Below are 21,523 nucleotides of genomic sequence, written 5' to 3'. Positions count from 1 at the left end.
GCCAGCAAACACACACAGCCCTCCAGTAGCCCGCCAAAAGCTTCTGCTTTCCCAGGCACTGGAAGTCGTTATAAGGATTTTCCTGGCCTCTCAGGCCAGGGGGAAGGCTAAAATACAACATAGCAAAAGGACAAGTGAAAATATTGTGGCACTGCCATGTTTGACCAGTTACCACAGTTAGTAGCCAAATACAGTAAACGCAGTAAGGCTAAAAATGAAAATTCACAAAAAGTGGGAAAATGTCACTGCTGCTACCAGTTTATCCTTTTAGTACACCTAGAGTAACCAAAAATCCTCTGAGTGTTACTCTAGGGCAAAACAAAAATGCACCCCATTCTACTGAAGTGTAAGCTGCTGTGCACAATGATAAAAAGTTACCACCAATTATATAAAAGTAACCCAGAGTAGTAACACAGTAACACAACTAAGGGAAACAATGTTTCCCAGTACTGACAGCCTGAAGGACATATCAGTTTCCCCAGAACATATGAACAAAAGCCAGTGTAATGAAGTTTAAGGCTTCACTGCACTGCAAAAAGTACAGGTCAGATTTAAAAATAAAAGCAAAAAGTTTGGGGGTGCTATAAGGATGGAAGGAAAGGTGCAGTAAAGAGAAATCTTTCCTGACAACAATAGAAGTAGAGTTTTTCGGAAACTCTCTCGCAATCCCACCTCCTAAGGGGAAGCCCAGGGGAGGATCCTGTACTAGAACTCTACTGTTCACACTGAGGCAGGAGAGAGAGATAGGGCAAGGACTTTACACCAATTAAACCCTTTGGAGGTGTGGAGCTAGGAACCTGTATGTTTACTCACCCCCTTGAGTCATTCAGGAGTGACTTCAGAGGCTCCTTAGATCTATGGGCCCCTGCTCTGTGCCTTGGTTCTGTACATATGGTCTGCGGGCTGCTGGTGCAGAAGTCACTTTCAACTTCAGGATTCAGATCTGTTTAGTTGGAGGTTCTATGCTCTGGCAGGACGGTTCCTGGCACTGGACAGCTGGATGACCCTGGCATGGTGAAGAAAGAACCACCACATTGTTGATGACCTCCGAGGCACATGGTGGCATGATACAGGTGCAGATCAGCAATGGCCACTGCGAAGAAATGGTGGAAGTCAACCCTTGTGGCGTAAACAAAGAAGCTATTTTTTCCACTCGTCCAGTGGTCGAAAGCACAGATGAAAGCCTTCAACAAAAGAGCAGAGTTTTGCCGTGATGTTTGAAGAAGACCACACTGGATGGCTGTAACAATGAGTTCTGGCTATTCCGTGAGATGCTCCTCTTCGAGGCGGCCTTGGCTCAATGATGGTTTGATGAATGCCTGCAGGAATCCTTCTTTTATCCTGAAAAAGGCTGCCAAAGTGCGTCTCAGGTAAGTAGGTACCCTCACGTGGGGCACCTAGGATTAAAAAGGATGCCAAGACCGAGGATGATAAGCTCACAATGTTTATTATAGGGGAAATGTACAAATAGGGGCCAAGTGATAGGAACTGGAATCTCCCTACAAAAAATAATAATATTCAGGACAGTCCCTTCCCAATATCCCTCCTGAAGGATGTCAGTAGTTAGGACTTTGGGTTATTGGTACCAATGCCTGAGCCTCTAAGTGTGCCAGTGGGCACCTCACAAGCCTTCCTCTGGCACTGAATGTTCCCAAAAACTCCCTAGTCTGTTCTAGATGCAGAATTCCTGGGGTCTCTTACCCCTGTTCTGACTCTGGTACCAAGTCTTGTGGATGGATAACATATTGGTTAAAACTGTAAGGGAGAGCTAGAGATGGGCCCCTCAGCTGCGGACCATACCATGGACTTCCTCCTTGTTAGGGGGATCTTTCTACCGCCTTCTGGTAATGGATGTAAAACTATCTAACAGGATTTCTCACCAGAAGGAAAGGCCAGAATATGTATGGTGACATCTGTGGCAGCTGAGTGAAGCTAAGTTCAAGGGAGGGAGGAAGGCTGGTAGTGAAGTACAATTACTCCCCACAATTAAACCAAAGAATACACTACACTGGTATACTGAAAATATACACGTTTGATACCTCACATTTATAATACCTATATGATCAAATAAGTACATAGCACACATTAAAACATAGTCGATGCATAAATACAGTAATAGTATGTGAATAGTGGTAGGCACTATGCACATAGACCTAAGGGTGGGAAGAAAAGGTAACCCTAGACATAGCAGAGTAATACATTCACATAGTCATAGTAAGGCTCCAACATGCCAATACAGAAAATACTCAGAGCAATTATTAAACATCTAGTACATAGTAATAAACATAATACAAATGCACATTAAGCACTAAATAAAGCACCTTCAGGGAGAGGAAGGGGTTAACACATAAGCATCCAAACCTAGAGGTCCATGCCAATTTTGTATATTGTTCGGCTGATAGCTTCAGACCCATAAAGTCTTATTAAAATACCACAAAGTAGATACATTGATAACTACAAATTACACATTGTAACAGAACATTTTCCACCTCCTGGAGTGTAATAATTATTTCATTTTAAATTTAAAGCGCATCCTTGATTTACAAGAACCTGATACATTATGCATATTAAAACAATTTTAAACAATTGCCAATTTCAATTTAAGTGCAATCAATTTCTAAAATACTTCCTATAGCATTCATCTTCATGTTTCAATTTAAAAAATCACATATAATTCTGAACAATCATATAATATCTTATTTCTATAAAAGACAATCCTATATAAACTAATATCCCTATGTACCCTTTGATACAAAAACCTCTAATATATCTTTAATTTGCAACCAAAAATGTACCACCACATCTATCAGACTAATTTGTTTACTGTTCATGCATCTTAGCCAAAAGAACTCAGAATTAAGAGGAGATTGGCAACATACACATTTCTCAAAACATTTGTATTCTATTTGAATCTAAAACATCACAGCGGATCATTAGATGTTTTAAAGTATCCATGTTTGATTCTTCATCACCAAGTCTACAAAACCTTTTATCTTTGTCAAGGCTTTAATTGTATTCCTAAAATCTCCATTGTTTCAAAATTAATTCAACATAGCTTTCACAAAAATATGTCAAACTTACACAGCTGGGAAATGCTGAATATATGTCTGTGCCTGCAAATACGATGGAAAGTAGTTTCGATATTCTATGGACTTTTTCATTAGTGTTAATTTGTCCAAATTATTATTGTAATTTAATTGCCTTGCTTTCTTTTTAAGTTCCTAAATTAGAACCCTCAATGGCAATGCCTATGTGAATTTCAGATCACTCTGTTGGAAAAAAGTTTCCTTTACTTCTCTAAAATAGTTCATATGGTAATGATTTTCTTGTAGCATTCAATATTTTAAGATTCATTAATTACATCGTTATCCACATTCATTGTCTTCAACTATCAGGCACCTCTCCTTACTTAAATACCTGTCTCAATAGACATTAAGCCTAATTCACACCTTAGCAAATCTACTGGATTGTTCTTATTAACTCCAAAGGAGGTTCTCCAAAACTTGCCTTACAATTTTCTCAATTTACTTCCCAAATCAGTTGTCAAACTTTCTAACCCATGGGTTATTGCTGGGATAGACATTTGTTTATATAAGATAATTAATGGGATCAAGCAGTGCATACCAAAACTTCTATATCATACGCTAAAACCGGCACCTAAAAACACTCTCATCTATGTGTTTTTGTGTTACTCCAGAATCCACTACCTGCTAATTGATTCCAGCATCACATATTTATAATCATTCACCACCTCAAGGAGGGACATTCCTATTTTCCACTCAAAGTTTGTCCTTTTATTGTCGATTAAAAATCATGATCTTAATTTCCGTTGAGTTTATTTTTAAATGATTGGCGTTAGAATAATCTGCTAACGCATCGAGCATCATTTGTAACCCTCTTTCATTATGGTTAAATAACACCAAGTCATCAGCAAGAAATACGTGCATTTCCTTGTTTCGGAGGATAACAATTGGTCTTTTCCAGAGAGCTTTTCAAGTCAGCTAAATATACATTAAAAAGGAAGGGAGATCCAATGCAGTACTGGTTTAGGGATTTATTGTTTTTAGTGCCGTTAGCAAAAATAAATCTCTCCATTTAACCATACTTTCACCAAGGTGTTCTCATGTAATTGTCTAACAAAGTGCAAAAGATTAGCATCAATACCCCATGTCCTCATCTTTCTCCACAAACCATTTCTACAAACAGAATCAGAAGAAAAGTCAATAAAGGCAATAAATAGTGGAAGTCTCTCTTTACTCATTACTGTTTTTGTTAATGTTCTCAATATTGATGCATTATTTAAAGTGGAACAATTTTGCTGAATACCTATTTGATTTTTTACTAAGAGTTTATTTTTATTTGTGCACGTTTTTAATATTTGCAACAAGACAGTGATAAAAATGTCACTTATTACACCCAATAATACAATTTGTCTATGTCTATGTGAGTCTTGTCCATATCTGTTTTGTTTATAAATTGGAATTAAAGGAGTTTCCTACCACCAATTAGGGATCTTTCCTGTCTCAAAAATTATTTTAAGTAAGGGTTGCAGGAATTGTGCCCAGAACCTCGGCAAAATATGAATCAGAATTAACTGCCTAGCTTGTAAATGATCTGTAAATGTTTTAGTTAATGCCCAGAATCAATGAAAGTACTACACCATAAAATTGTTCAGTATTACTTGTTTATGGCTAATATGCCCTTAATTTCACAATCCTGCAGTAGTTTCCTACTGTGCCAGATGTTTTCTTCTATGCTAGACATTTTTATTCTTACTAGTTATTTTCTTAACTGTTTTTTCTTTTTGATGATCACCTCCTCCCAATCATCCCTCCTCATATTATTTTAGTTAATGATCTTTGATGTTGCTGTATTGCAAATCCTTCTGTCCACATTTTATTGTTTATTGTGTTAACAAAACTTTTTTACATCATCAATGGTAGCCTCTAAGTTTACAAACATGCTTCTTTCTAGATTACTTGCTCAAATATATTTTGTAATACCTCTATGTTTTAATTTGACCAGTTTATTCTATTACATTTCTCATTATGATTTAGAGCACCCAGGCGTGTTCTCTTCAGCTCCAAATAAGGATCTAATTACATTCTCAGTTCCACAAGAGGATGATCATTAGCTGAAGTTCCTATAATAGATAATGACCTGAATAATTCTAAATGATTCATATTGACAAAATAATAATCATTGTTGAACTGGAGGAATCAAATCTGGTGGGGTTTCATGGTATTTATCAATAGGTTGATCCAATAAGCATAACCAAACCCAATTACTAAACAAGTAATTCCAAAAATAGACCACTTTATTTGCAATCTTTTGTCGAAAATGACTTCCGGAATTGAGCAGGAAGACATTTTGCTGAACATCTAGCATTAAAATCAACCCAAGTTTCCAAGATCATAGTTCAATCTTTTGCCACCATTTTTCAGGAATTCCAAGGGTAACGTACATATTAAGCACCAGGCCATTCTGGGAATGGTTCAAATTCTTATATTTAAACATCACCACTTGGATATTATTGATCAAATCAAATGTAATACATTATTGAGAAGCAATACCATTTTTAACTCCCAACAACAGATCCTTTTCTAGGTCTGACGAGTGGTGTTAGGAAAGATTGCCATTTATGTGTACGTTTCCCTCCAGTTGTGTACCCCCCAACTCTTTGCTGTGTCTGACAAGCCTAGCCTGACTTTTACAGGTGGAGCACAGCCTTCTGCTGCCCTGCGCTGGGTTTTCGCTCACTTTATTATGGGGAAACTGACATGCCCTTAAAGACAGTCAGTACTGGTGTTTCCCTTAGCCCTTTCCAATGTTGCAACTTTTCTGCAACATGTTATAAGTGCACAAAGTACCTTACAGTACAGTGTGCTTGGGTCTTCCTTTTGTTTTCAAAGTCCTAGACTCCCTCAAAGACTCCCTCAAAGGATTTTTTGGTAGAAGTGCAGATGTGCCTTGGACAGGGCTGGCGGCAGCTTATCTTCTTGCATATTTGTAATCCTTTCTTGCCATGCAAACTGCGTTTACCATGGTTGGCACAGGAAGGTGCCCTGGCTCCAAATTGGCCATGCCACAAGGTTCTTTGTCCTGTCCTTTGGCCATTGTGTCCCTTTGCCTTCCCCAGGTCAAACAGACCCAGGTCAGCCCTTATTTGGTCATGCATTCTGCCGCGAAACGCCAAGCTTTAACAGGCTTCTGCATTTCTTGTGTGCGTGTGCCTCCAGGATGTGGGCTGGCCTGTCTAGTTCCAATACACATACTGGGTGCCAAAGAGCCTGGTGTGCTGGGAATTACTAGGACCACTGTGGTCTGTGATTGGTCCACGTCTGGTGTGCCTGTATGTGAGCAGATCTCCAATTGGGTCCTCTTCATTTTGGCGCAAAGGAGATTCTGGATAAGAGAAGGCCCCAAACACCCATACCAGGTCAATCTCTTGAGTTCTCACTGGACCTAGGATAGGATCCAAGCATCCTGAAACTAAGAAGTTGAGTCGAGGAACCGCTGGTGACCCGCTGGAAGATTTGGCACCCTAAGACCGCTGTTGTCCGTCAGGAACACCCTGCATCTCATCGAACAAGAAGGTCTGCAAAAGCGCTTCGACCCATTTAAATAGTGGGAACAACTATTAACAGCACCTTCATCTTAACCTGCAAGTGAGCTTCTTTGGAAGTGTTCCTGGGCCAACCAGTGAACTGACCAGCTTGCGCAGGACCTTTGCTCTGAATCCGTCGCTGTTTCGAGTTGACACTTGGTAGATCGTAAGCACTGGGTCCAAGGCACTTTCCTGCCGAGTTTCGTACACCTAGGTGTCCTTGGTCTGGAATTAGGAGAGTATTCCTGAACCTGAGTGCACATGGTCAGTGTATCACCCAGCCGTGGTGACGAAATTCACTGGTGCCTTGCTGCTGTGCCCCTCTGTGCCCTGAATCCTGCTCCATCCACAAGCATTCCAACTTTGAGTACAATGACCCAGTAAGTAGAGCGTGATGGTTGAACATTATCACTGGGCTGATAAGTTTAATGTCAGTGTGTAACTGTGGTTTGACCACCGAGCCGCATTCGCAAATTGTGCTATCCACAACACTTGTTTTATTGGAAAGAGCATAAGCGTTGCCTTTAGGATTTGGAACTAGTTTTAAATAGATCAGGTTAAAATATGTTTTGGATGTTCAACACATGTGATAATAAAACATTTGTAATAAGTAGTGGTGAGTTGTTCTGTCATCTATTTATTTTACAGTTGAGAGCCACTACAAATGTGAACATCCACATTTTTTATTCATCCTGTTGCCGAAAGGGCACAAAACCATGCAGAGGTTAGTAGTTTGTTACTTTTGTGAAGAAATCACTGTACGTAAACTAGATAACACTGAGTAGAGCAGTTGAAATACATTGGATCTATTATTGATTAGCAGGTTTCCAAATGAGCCTAGCAGCCACTACTTATGAGTATTGACGTTGGGTTTTGACAGTGAACAGGAAATAAATTGTGTCTTTTGCTCTGACCCCTTGAACCACCAAGTAAGGTTAGTAGGGACATTCTTATGAGGTTAGAAAAGATACCTACATTTATTTATGGTTCCCTTAGCCTAAAAACAAAAATATTGTTTGTTATGTTTCACATATAGGTGTTCATGAGGGGTATTGCTTGGATTAAGTCCTGTGTGTGCATACCATTGCATCCTGATGAAGGCCCGTCTAAAATACTAAGAGAAATGCTGTTGGATGGACGTATCCCCGTGCAAGGCCGAAACACTTTGTGCCTCATGACGAGTCCAATGGTAACCCTGCCATTGCTTCTGACGGGTTGCCGCCAGACTCGTAACATTTTACCGGAGCCTGACTTCCCGTTGCCATTGGTACATTACAAGTCCCAGCTACCCGGGATATCAGGCGCCGGGAAATGTTGTGCCCCATTTTCGTGGAGCCCCATAGGACTCCATGGAAATGGGCGCACGGAAGAACCGGCACCATTGTGAGCGGTGCTTCCATGGCAACCCTGCCTGCCGGGGTCAATGCACTCGGCAGGTCTGACCTGCCGGGTGCATCGGCCACCGCAGGCAGAGTTGTAGTCTGCCGGTCTGGAATGGGTGCTGGCACGTTGCTACCGGCACCCTTATTTCCGGACCGGCAGACTCGTAATGGGGCCCATTGTGTCAACTTGTACTTAAAGCTTACATCCTGGTTTCAGTTTGAGAGTTGTGAGATAAAATAGATGGCAGGCCACCGCTCTATAATCATATAGATCTGTTGACTTGTCGAAAGTGTGACAGATGAAATTTATAAAAGTCTAGAAACTCATCATCAGCATTATGGAATTGGTTTCAGATCAAAATGGGCTCTTGCCTTTTGTGCACTGAGTACTAGCTGCATTAATGGAATATTATTTTCTTTGCACTTTGCTGGCACTTGATACTAACGCCGTTTGCACTATTTCCACAATTTTGCAATGTGTTGCATGTTTTGCTATTTTTGCACAAAATTGTTGGTGTGTTAAGAACGTATGTAAACGTATGTAAAGGTTTGTTGATTTTATCTGTTGTCATATGCTGTAATAAAGTTATATTCAGACAATTAGGCCTAGGTGTCATGCAGTTATAAGTTATCTGCATAGTTCCTCATGTTCCTGAATGAATGGTGTAAAACTGAGGGGTAGGATGCTCCACGTTTGTGTTTTTCCTCCGTATTCTCTCCCCACTGAAGTGCAGCAGGACCGTCGAAATCAAACATTTGGGGAGTATCCGTTGTGTGAGAAATCACTCTGGAACAGCGAGGTCAGTGACCAAGTACAAGCATGTGCAACACTTTTTTTCTCATCTGCAGTCACATTACATCACAAATCTTAGGTTAGTAGTGAGTGGAGAATAACCAAAGCAGACTGATATCTACAAACCCAGTACCTAAGAAAGCTCAAACCCCTACGAATGTACTTATGTATTCAGCAGCTGCAAATGTTAGAGCAGAATGCAATGCATATCAAGCTGCCCACCTTACAGACCTCCTAGTTACTCTTTTATTTTTCTTCAGGAGCTGTTGGCCTGTACAACATGGGCCTTACCTGCTGCTTAAACTCTCTGCTGCAGACGCTGTATATGAACAGGGAGTTCACTGATCTACTGCAGAGGTAAGACGGAATGCCTAAGAAACATTAGCATTTGTCAACTATTATAACTCGGAAGTAAATACATTCTGTCTCCTGTGAATCTGCCCACTTCTACCTGTCTGAATCCGTCTCTTTCTCCAGTCCATCATGGTGGCCATGCTAACATGCAATGGCTTTACCGTTATGGTACATTTCCCATATAACTACCATCATTGCCTTCCTGATAATTTGCAAATCAAGAATCTTTGGCATTTCAATTACTTTCTTTGGCAATCAGTCCTGGTTACAATGCTGCTATGCACTGAGGTGGTGTTTGCCATCCTTATCATCCATCATGGGGACTGGAGTGGCTCATCATCATGTCCCATTCATCACCAACGCACTATTGACACAATTCTGACATGTGTATGAAATGGCTTTTTCAATGTACTTGCAATTCATGCCAATCTTACATAGTGTCAGGCAACTGGAGAAGGTGTACTATAATGATATCCATTCATGATTATCTATACCAATTGGTTATGGCTACTAATGAGCAAATACATGGAAGGAATTTGGCATTCCTCTCACCATTTTTCCATTCTAGTTCTTATTGCTTAGAATGTCAGGGTAAAAACACAGGTGTCAGCATTCCTGTTAACCCAGCATATAGGAAGGTAAGATGTAGGGGTATAGATGGTGGAGAGAGAGAGGCTCAACAGTAATGCCCCATTTTTTGTATTTATTTTATTGTTTTTTTATAACACCTAATACCATAACTTAGTTTGGTTTCTAAGCACGGATCCGGGATTCAAACCTCTGTTGCTATGCATGGTCTTGATTCAAAGACCAGTGCTTTGCCCCTGTGTTATCCTCCATTCATTGTAAAAGAAATAAGATATGGAAATGCCACCAACTGTGTTTTTTTCCACCAGTATTCTAAAGATAGCAGATTCACATAGAACCTAACTTAACTTCATACTGTAATCCCACCAAGCATACACTCTTCTGTATCAGTACAATCTCTTGTTTTAACATCCTATCAGTCATACAAGGTGTGATAGGTGACAACATATAGGCTACGGGATAAGGACAGTAAGTCCCTATGGGTTAAGGACTATCACCTGCATTGAATTTCTGGGTCTAGAGATGGAATATGGGGGAACCTGGGCCTTTATTCCATCCCCAACCTTGTATGTCAGGTGTTAAGCCATTATACCTATTTTGGAATCTAGGGCCACTTTTTGGGTCTCTAAGTTTTGGTTTTTTTCGACTTGCCTTTTTTGATTCTTTAATATCTTTTTGGTGGCCAGAGGGACTTCTCCTGAATTGCATTTATATTTGCTTTTATTTATAGAGCACTTTCGCCGAAGAGCTTTGACAATAATACAATAAATGAACAACGGCACAACATTATAATGGAGGGTATGAATTAAACATAACAGCAGTGTTTAGGCATGAGTCAGAGACTGAAGCAATTGGGTTTTTAGCTAATTTCTGAAAATATAGTAATAGGAAGAAGTGTGAATGTGTAGAGAAAGGGAGTTCCAGTGGTTGGGTGCCAGGAGCATTAATGAACGAATGCGAGAAGAGGCGCTGGGTAGCATGGGGACAGAACTAAGAAAGAGGGACTGAGAACAGAGGGAACGTGCAGGGGTATATAAGAAAACCAGAAAACAGACATAGCGAGGAGTGAGACCATGTAAAGTGTTGTAGATGAAAAAAAGAAAGTGAAAGACAAGATAAAGATCAAAGGGGAGAAAAGATGGCAAGGAATAACGGAGGGGCGAGGAGGTAGCCAAAATAATAAATGAATGGCTGAGTTAAAAACAGAGTGCAGCGGAGCAAGGTGAGAGGAGGTAAGACCAAAAAAAGAACAAAGCAGTAGTTAAGTAGGCAAAATACCAATGAGCAAACCAGAAGCTTAGTGGCCCAGAAGAAACGGAGTGGACAGGCACAGTGAAGATTGTAAAGATGATAGTGAGCAGAATGAGCCGTAGAGGAGATATGTAGTGAGAAGTAGAGAGAGGGGTTAAAAGTGACCCCAAGATTGGGAGCAGACAGGGAGAAAAGGAACATAGATGGGTGAAAAGAGATGCTGGATGGGAAGGGAAAGGGGTAAGGGGAGGACAAAGGAAAGTAGAGGACCTCGGTCTTAGAAGGGTTAAGATGGAGGCCATCCATGCTTTGACTGCAGAAAGACAAGAAAAGAGAGGGAGAGAAAGAATAAACAGAAAAGGAAATTTGAGTGTCATCAGCGTAAAAGTGACATGAGTGGATAAAAGAGCTGATGAGTACTGAAAGGGGAATGGTATACAGCAAGAAAAGAAGAGGGCCAAGGACAGAACCCTGAGGAACACCAAAAAGAAGCAGGTCGGGGGAGGAGGAGAGTTGTCCAGCCCAAGAGACTGAGTAAGAACTATTAGAAAGATAGGATTCAAACCACCTTTGGGCAGATCCAGAAAGTCCCAAAGAGGAAAGTGAGGAACTTAGAATAGGGTAAATGACAGTGTCAAAAGCATCAGAAAGATCGAGAAGAATAAGAATTGAAGAAAGCTTGCTATGAGTTTGAGACGTGTAGAAAAGCAGAATTCCCCCTGCCACTATGTCCATTTTTACCTATTGTTATGTGTATGATACTGGGTGCCCCTAAGGTTCCAAGTCACAGGGGTGCCTCTCAGACATCCCATTTCAGCCCTCGAGTGATTGTGTCACTGTAACTGGGTTTTAGGGAATAGGTTTCTGGTACTCGCTAACATGCTGCATTAGACCTTTGGCGTTATTAGCATAGCTTTCTCTGCTCAAGGGACTACATATCCCAGAGACCTCAGCCCGGCTCATAAAGAAACGTCAGGCACTGCAGCGCCAGCACTTCTGGGCCTAGCCGGTCTTCTCCAGTCCTCGCCATCATCAGCGTCTTCGGCAACTACCAGGTAACTTCCCTGTATCTCTCATTAATCCCTTTAAACTCTTCTCGTTCTAGTATAGTCCTGTCTCAACATGGGTTATTTAGAAGGAGAATCTCTATCCATGGCAGCCCCATGAGCAAATCGGATTGCCCTTCTAAATAGATGAAAACATTCCAAACTGGATTACGGCAGTATGACTCAACACGCTGTCCCAATACAGAGAAATCCCCAGATTACGACCGAGGAGCATATACTGGCCCAGCATAATTCTAAAACTCCCAAAGCTCCATTAAAGCCAGGAAACATTCCAGTACAGAAAAGACCTATATCTGATCCTTAAAGCAGCGTAGATTTTCTTTGACTAAAAAAGCGACGGATACATCAATAAAAATGACACTCTTAAACACGAGGTCACTAAACAATCATTCAACCAACATTCATGACATGATTGTAGATAATAAATTGGACATTTTGTGCCTCACTGAAACATGGATACAAAACTCCAGCATCCCAGCCATCAGTATGGCGGTTCCACCTGGATACTCCATTCTTTGTAAAAATTGAGAATCTGGAGCCGGGAGGTTGGGGGGGGGCATGGTATAGCTATAATAGCAAGCCTGTTAATAACACAATATAATAACAGGCCTGTTCTCCGTTCCCATTTCATGCCATGTTTGCGAGATACTTTTGGCTAAAATGAATCCCAACCCGAACAGTTGTATTAATATGGCCCTCCTTTACAGACCACCTAACACAATGCCCAACTTCAAATATGAATTAATGCAAATCTTAAGTAAGAAGTACCCTTGAGGGCACTAATAGGGCTACACTTCTCCTCTGTGACTTTAATAGATGGAAAGGTGACAAAACCGACAGAGGCTATACAACTGGAAAGGGACTTAAACAACGCCCCCACAAACGACAAAAATCACATTCTTGATTGGATATGCACAAAAAACATAACTACCCGAGCAGACCTGACCCTACCATGCATATGATCAGATCCCCACTCCATAGAATGGGATCAACAGTTACCTAGTGAACATATAAAAAAAACAACCCCGCCAAATCAATCAGTAGTAGGAACTACAAAAGATTAGACTCGGATGAGCTCTCATCCTGCCTAAATTCCATCATGAGGGACAGATCAGAGGACGACTCAGCCAAAGATCTCTATAAAAAATACCATGAATACTTTACAACGCTACAACGCTAGTAGATCGCGTTGCACCACTGAAAAGTAGAATGGTCCATGAAAATACGCCACACCAGAAGTGGTTCAACAACGAATTGAGAGACTTAAAAAAAGAAAAACGCAGACTAGAATCCATTTGGATCAAATGCCAATCTGAGTTATCTAAGGACACCTGGAAACAAGCAGACAATAGTTACAAAAATAAGGTGACAGAGAACAAAAATAACTTTGATGCTACAAAAAAGCATCAAACAGCTCCAGGAAATTGTTCGAGATTGTCAAATCTTTAGAGAAACCAAATGCTCTTACGGTACCTTTCGTACCCACCACAGAAGATACCATAACAGTTCAGGCCGCTTTCAATGAGAAAATCATCAAATCCCATGCAAAAATCAAAGACATTTTGCAGTCCAATATTACTCAAGGCAACACTATAAGCCAGAAAGAGTATAACATCTGCAGTCAGGCACCCCCTACCTTCAAACTTGCTAGCCTAGAAATAAATGATAATGGAAAACATACTTCAAGCCATGAAACCCACAGCATGTTCCGAGAACATTGTCCCTTCTAAAATAGTTCTTAACTATAAGGACAGTTTCAGGCCTTTTCTTACTAGATTCGTCAATGCATGCTTTCGTAAAGGAAAGGTGCGTACGCGCATTAAAATAGTTTAAATTACTCCCACACAAAAAAACCAAGAATCTGGATCCTAAAGACCCTTAGAACGTTAGACCCATCACGAACTGCAACATTCTTCTTAAAATTCTGGATAAAGCTGCGTATAAACAATATCAATCATTTATTGAAGCTGAAAAAACCCTGCATGTCAAACAATCATGCTTTCGACCAAATTACAGCACTGATACTGCCCTTATAGATCTTCAGTCTCACATGCTTCAATTTATTGAGGAAGGCAAAGAGGGCATGCTGATCCTGTTGGATCTATCCACCGTATTCGACCTGGTGGACCACAGTATTCTGAAGGAAAAACCTGGACACTTTTTGTGCCCTCCCTGTCTTTGACGTGCAAAAGAATAAAGCAACACACCCCTGACGGGGAATAAGGCAAAGAGAGCAGGCTGCGAGAGTTCAAGAAAAAGTTTTATCTCTAGTGAATAGTATTCACGAGATATCTGAGAGCGCTCTGCACAAGTTATCATTAGATTACATTTTATAGGGTAAATGACGCAACTAACATAGGATACTACCTGGGTTCCGGATTGGTCAGTTCACTGGATGTCTCATGTGGGGGGCATCTCTTCATCCGGGTTGGTCGCCTGGTTGGCGGGAGGATTGACGTCAGTCTTCTGTGCTCCGCCTGGGTGAAGGTCAGGTTGCTGGGAGGCGGATGGTCACTATCTAAGCTAACATAATATATCCTCAAAACATGCCTGCACTAAATAATGATTGTTCAAAAGACCTTCAGTAGTTTATCATGTCTCTATAAAAGTCACACATATATCTATACTATTAATAACATAGGACTATACAAGTCTTAGGTTAAGGGTCTTGACCGCTATAATGCACTGGTTGAAGTTAAGGACCGTACACATAAAAATCTCTGGTATGTGGCACTTGTTAGTGGTAGGCAATGATATATTGCAGCAGGGGTCTAATGTTAGTTGGGGATCTGCTGGGTGGGCATCATGGCATGGTCAGTGGTCTGGCACATGAAAGGAATATCTTGCAGGGACACAGGGTCACAATGGCAGTAAGTTTTCGCTGGCGAGGGTGCGGGAGGGGCAACGACACATTTGTGAAGATGGACGAGCTATGTGCTTAGCTCATGCTGGTTCACATGCAGGACAGTGATCTCAGAGGAAGAGCGATGTGTTACATTTATTATTGTGTTGCAAGCATCTCCAGCTTCAGCGTGAGAATGGACCATGCAAGGTTTTCCAGTCAGGGTGAGAATGGGGGTGGGGGCCCTGAGCCCTGCGTGCCTGGCCGGGCTGCTGCGAGAAAAGGGAAGAGAAGCGTTTTTGTACTATCGCAGTGAGGCCTAGTCACCAAGATGCAGTCGAAATGGTATACAAAAACGGATGCCCCGTGTCCTGCTCAGTTGTCCCATTTACGTGAAAGTCAACCAAGGTTAACATCGCATAAGGGCAAAGGGCGAACCCACTACTGGAGGCACTTGGTCCGAGTTTTGTACTGAGAAGTAGAGGACACGAGGGGCCTGATGGCCCATCACTCCCACACATTCCCCCCTTTCGTTACATCTAAAGTAACAAATGATGACACTTTATTCTTTTCATTCTCCCTTCGGTACTACTCAGCTTCAGCCACTGCTTCTTCCCAGGCTGGGGTACCCTTTATTGGCATCCATGCTTTGCATACACTTCTCAAACTAGCCCCTCTTCTTGCATATTCATCTGGAGTGCAAGTTAGGTATATCCCACCATCCCCGTCTAAGTCTACCCATACCTCGTTATACCATTGCAATTCTGTTGGTTCCTTTATTGTGGTGTGGTATAAATTATCGACCCTGTCCCCATATTGCCTGTAGATGGCAGTCAGCCTGTACTTTGGAGGGTTATGTTCCCCTGTTTGTATTTGGGCGTCTCTCATGGTTGTTACCGTTGTCGGTCGGCCCATTGTTACCATCATCATAGTCGAGTTAGGCATACTTTTTGCACAACACCGGAGTCCCAGTTGGCACATGCAGAAGAATAGTAACACAAAGACCATGATAGGAACTAGTATTTTCATCATCACATTTACCCATGATGGTATCCAGCTGAACAAATTGTCAAACCATGTACTTTCTACCGCACCGCCCTCTGTTCTCATCTTCTCTCCTAGATTGTGTACTGCTGTTATCACATGTGAGAGTGTCCCGTTATCTGCATCTTCAGATGACACGAATGTGCAACAGGCCCCCCCAATTTTTCAGCAAACACCACCGTCCATCGCCGTGAGGAGATCTAGAACATATCTGTTTTGCATTGTCATTAGGCGTAGGGCACGGAGCTCTATTTTTATAACATTGAATCCTTCTTCAGTGTCGTTGGCCAGTTGGATGAGCTCCCAGCGTACTATTTGCAACCATTTGGCGTTTGCTTGCAATTGGAGCCCTGGTGTTAGGAGCGATGCAAAAAATGTCTCTGCAGATGAGAACAGCTTGTATTTTTGCGGGATCTCAGCAAGGAGTTTTGATGATTCGGACGAAATGTAGTTGGATGATCTTTTGCTTCATGACAACTTTCTTTTTAGCTCGTTTTCTGACAATAGTTCATAAGCTGGAAGTTCTATGTTTTCTCGTTGGGGCGCTGTCGATGGACCAGCCGATTGCCCTGCTGCCGATTTGCCAGCCGAATCTCCTGCTGCCGACCTGCCAGCCGAATCCCCTGCTGCCCCTTGAATATGGCTTTCTGGTATTACCATCAGTGCTGTATGGAGAGTGGCTAAGGCGCAAGTACCCTTCCAAGATGCGGGTAGATGCAGGTATGCTTGCTTGCCGCAAACCCAATACATGTCCATGAGGGCTGCGGTGCCTTTTTTCATGTCTGGTATTATCACTATCTTGTTGCATTTTCTTGCTTCCCCCATGTTCACCTTCCCTTCTCCACGGAAGCATAGTTCGTGCAGTATTTCTTTTTGTGTTTCTATGGGCTTCTCCAGCGCTGTAATCCATGTTAGCTTAGCAACTAGCTGTGACCAGACAGGCGTGTACACTCCTTTTATCCATTGGAATGCGTCTTCGGCCAGCCCCCGGAGTGCTTCTGCTCTGCACTCAATAGTTTCATCGTGCCATTTGTTCTCAGCATACCTCGTCCCCTTTATGACAAGGAACGGCTCTTGGAGGCATATCTCTCCTTGACGCCGACTCGTGCATGTTCTTTCACTCTCCATTCTTTCTAAGCTGATGGTGTGTGCCTGGAAGGCGCTTTTTATCCTACACAGAACCAAATGAATTAAACTCTGGGCCTCCAACAAGGGCACTTCCTGCGGTATCAACATTTTTGGTGTCCCTGATGCATGAGGAATGAGTGAGCAGACATAGCAGCTTTCCTTTGTTGCTTGCTTTGCCGTAGCAGTCATGTCCGAGTACCATTTGTTAGATTGGTCAGGGTGGCGGGGATCTTCTATTTCATCTAACCCCAGGTCATGATAGATGTCGTATCTTTTCCCTCCCGCCCCTCTTTTCCTTCTCCTTCCCTCCTTGTTGCTTCTCACTCTTTGGTAGTGTATTGGAAACATTCCAGCCCAGGTCGTGTCATTGCTGTTAAACATGGCATGTGTATCTTCACTAGTGGTAGCAGCGTAATATGAGGTAGGTTCTATAGCTGACTGTGTATATGCACTTGTATTAGTTAAGTCTTTCGGCCAATAATAGTCGCCATCATATTCATTTGATTCATAATCTTTACTCATATTTATGGCAGGATGTAACAATGAGACAATTGTTGGACCTGCAATGGTGTGTTCTGAGGATTGCATTACATGTGTTCCGTTAATGCCTATATTATAAGTTTCTCCCCACATTGTCTTTACTCCAGTCATTATTACGGTGGAACCTTCTCATATCATGTTAACCCCACTCCCCCCTTTGTGCAAATCATTAACCAGAAATAAGAGAGTATAGTACCAGGCCATGAAAAATAACATCACTGAAAACAAAATTGCAGCACATTTCAAAACACATTCAACATTGCTAAACCTTTTTGCCCTGATGGCATCCCTATCACTATCTAACATAATTGCATTTGCCGCAATTGTACTTCGTTGGGCCATTTGTCACCTGGAGGGGCGATACAAAATTTATATATTTACATTTCATATTTACTCATTATTTTCATTTTGTGCTTTCATTTTTATATGCATTTCTTAGCCCTGTATTCCAATTACGTTCTCTGTTCTAGGCATTTCTATCGAGGGGGGGGGTAAAGAGAGAGAGAGAGAGAGAGAGAGAGAGAGAGAGAGAGAGAGAGAGAGAGAGAGAGAGAGAGAGAGAGAGAGAGAGACAGTGACAGTGAAAGGAAATTGATACAAACATATGGCAGAGCAAACCAGAGGGTATAACATCCTTTCATGTTTTATTAAATAACAGTGTCATTGTTTCTCAATATTGTTTGTATTACCAGTTGCACATTCCTGTTCGTTCTGAGGGAGTGTACTATCGCGTGCCCTCCTCACATCTGAGAGGTGCACCCAATATTTCAGTCCCTTTACTTTGACTGCAGTCGGTGTACTATATATGACCTCGTAGGGGCCATGAAACCTAGGTGAATTCCATCTCCTCACAAAGCTTCGGACGTACACCTGTGACCTTGGCATCAGTGGGCCGCTGGGGCTGTCTGTGGCTGGTGTGGTAGTATCAGTTGCCACATTTTCAGTGAATGGTGGTGCTATTTGGCGCGCTATTCTGCGAACTGCGCGCGTCAGCTGAGTTAAGTATTCCCTGAATTCTTCCCCCATCACTGTGGCAGCCCTGTGTGCGTCTGACGCTCTTCTAATCGGGGAGAGCGGTGTGTGTATTTGCCGTCCCATCACAATTTCATGGGGGCTCAGATGGTGGTCCTTGCATGGTTGTGTTCTGAGTTGGAACAGTGGTAGGGCAGGCAATACACCCAGTTCTTTTTTAGTGTGTTGCACAACTTTGATAATTTGCTCTTGAGCAGGCCATTGATCTTCTCCACAACTCCATTGGCCATCGGATGATAAATGGAACACAGTTTGTGCTTTACCCCCAAGAGTGTCGTCACTTCCTTGAAGAGGTCATTCACAAAGTGTGTGCCATTGTCTGACCGTATCACATCACATATTCCCCACCGGGAAAACACTTCTCGTACTAGAAATTTCGCTGCACACTTTGCATCTGGGTGGGGACATGGACCCGCCTCCACCCACCTTGAGAAGGAACACACCACCACAATTAGATATCTTGCTCCGTTACATCTCTCTCCCATGTCGGCATAGTCAATATGGAGTTCTCTAAATGGCCCTACTGGTCATGGCAAAGTACCTTGCAATGTCCTCTGTGTCATCCCTGAATTGTATGTTTGACATGTTGTACACACTCTGACAAACTTTGACAAATGCTCCTGTAGGTTAGGGACAAACCAATGTTCCTGGATGTCCGCTGCGATGTGTTGTTTCGCCACATGGACTGGGAAGTGCAGCTGTTGGAATGCTACATCTAGTAATTCTACCGGCATTACTACTTTTCCTGTTGTCTCCTGTCTCCATATGAGGTCTGTGGCTGATTGTTTGCACCCCCGCTTGCTCCACAACTCATGCTCCTCCGGTGGTGCTCTCTTTTGTAGCTCTATTAGCTGTGCTATGGGTGTGTTACTATAAGCTTCTTCTAGTAGTTCTGTAGTAGCTGCTTTTACAATGCATTCTGTTGCTGGTGTTTTATTGAAATACGAGGCCTCCTTTGCTGCTGCGTCAGCTGCCAAGTTCCCAATGAGATCGCACCTGTGTTGTTGGTATGGGCCTGGCATTTCACCACTGCCACTACCGATGGCTCCCCCAGTGCATCTATCAATTCATTCAATAGTGCAGCATGCTGTACTGGCGAGCCATCTGCTCGTCTGAACCCCCTCCTACGCCAACGCGATAGTCCTGAATGAACAGTGGTAGTTGCATATGCTGAATCTGAATATATTGTCTCTGTGCATCCTTTGGCTGTGCGTAATGCTTCAATCAATGCAGTTAGTTCCGCTGCTTGTGCGGAGTAATGGGAAGGGAGGCGCTTTTGGACGATTGTTTCATAGTTATCTTCTTCCATTCGTACTACTGTCATCCCTACATGTTTTTCCCTTGTTTCCAGATTTATTGATGCTGAGCCATCGATGAAGTATATTTCTCCTTCCTTCAGGGCGTTTTCACTTACTTTGGAAATATCATCCCCCTCCCCCTCATACGTTGCTCAGTCATGTTCCTGCATGTCTTCCATTGTGCATGGCTCTGTTATGAACGTTGCTGGGTTTACCGTTTTACACCTAACTACATGTACATTGGGGCTAGAAATTATTATTTCATATGCTGTTGCTCTTTGTGTTGTCAGTGTCGATTTTGACCGCTCGAGAATTGCAAATAATGAATGCTCAACATATAGGGCCTCATTACAACTCAGGCGGTAAGGGGTTTACGGCAGCGTTAACAGCGCCGACCCTTACCGCCTGATTACGAGGTCCCCTAGCGCCATGGTGCTTTTAACACCTGCTTTTAGCAGGTGTTAAAATCCATGGCGCTAAGGGACCATGGAGTTAATTACGCCACCGTAATTTACGGTGGCGTAATTAACGCCTTCCCCACTCCCATTATACCCTATGGGGCAAAAATGGGAATGGGGAAGGGTAAATGGGGATTGGGGACTTACCGCCCCGCCTAGGTCGGAATGGGGCAGTAAGTCCGCCAACCACCATGGCGTAAACGTAGTTTACGCCATGGTGGTAAAGTCACGGCCCAGGCGGTAACTTACCGCCTGGGTCGTAATGAGGCCCATAGTGTTACTGAACATCCCATCACAATTGTGGCACTCTTTTCAATGGCGAAAGCCGCAGCTGCGAGGGCCTGTTCGCACGCGAAGTGACCTTGCATCACTGCGTCTAGTGTTCCACTGTAATAGGCCAATGGTTTGTGGCCTAATGATGTTTTTTGTGTCAGTACTACTGTCATCAGTGTTCCATTGCAGTGTGAGAACAGGAAAAATTCCCTCTCATAATCTGGGTTCGCGAGGACTGGAGCATCTGCAATGAGGTCTTTTAGCCTAAAGTACTGGGTCATCATGTCATGTGTCCATTTTATTGGGGCTCTGTTCTTCTGCGCTTCTTTTAGTGCTTGCAGTAATGGACGTGTGTATGCTGCGTAATCAAGGATCCATGCTCTGCAATAGTTACATATGCCAAGAATTTTTTGTGTGTCCTTCACTGTTTTTGGTATGATTATGTTACGTATAGCAGCTGCTCTGTCTGGGAGTATTCGTTTCCCGTCTTTCGATATCAACTGTCAGAGGTATACAACTTCGGCAAGGCAGTATTGTAATTTCCCTTTATCCACCTTGTACCCCTTTGCAGCTAACACGTTTAGCAGTGTTATGGAGTCTTCCCTGCACTTTTCCTCTGTTTTGCTGCAGACGAGTAGATCGTCTACATATTGAATAATGGTGCTCTCTGCATTTATGTTCCCAATATCTTCACGTAGTACCCTGTCAAAGATGCTGGGGCTTTCGCAGTACCCTTGTGGGAGTCTGCGATACTCATATCTGTTGTTTCCCAGTGTGAATGCTGTGAGGTACTGTGATCCTGGATCAAGTGGTATGGAGAAGAAAGCATTCTTCAAGTCAACCACAGTAAAATATGTCGATTCTTT

At 42.5% G+C, this 21,523-nt stretch overlaps 1 protein-coding gene across 4 annotated transcripts in view; it reads left to right on the top strand.

Annotated features, from left to right (window-relative positions):
* Window positions 1-21,523, top strand: part of USP18 (ubiquitin specific peptidase 18) — a 376,292-nt gene that overhangs the window by 110,080 nt on the left and 244,689 nt on the right. For all 4 annotated transcript variants that reach the window (XR_011281791.1, XR_011281790.1, XM_069628683.1 and 1 more), the window contains one exon: window positions 9,043-9,139. Coding sequence is in view for 2 of the 4 variants with exons in the window: in XM_069628683.1 (XP_069484784.1) it covers window positions 9,043-9,139 (97 nt within the window). In the remaining 2 variants the exon portion in view is untranslated. The remainder of the gene's footprint in view (window positions 1-9,042; window positions 9,140-21,523) is intronic.

This window comes from Ambystoma mexicanum, chromosome 12, assembly GCF_040938575.1.
Source record: "Ambystoma mexicanum isolate Mex_15411 chromosome 12, UKY_AmexF1_1, whole genome shotgun sequence".
NCBI classification, from domain to species: Eukaryota; Metazoa; Chordata; class Amphibia; order Caudata; family Ambystomatidae; genus Ambystoma; species Ambystoma mexicanum.
This window is presented reverse-complemented; position numbering and strand designations above follow the sequence as displayed.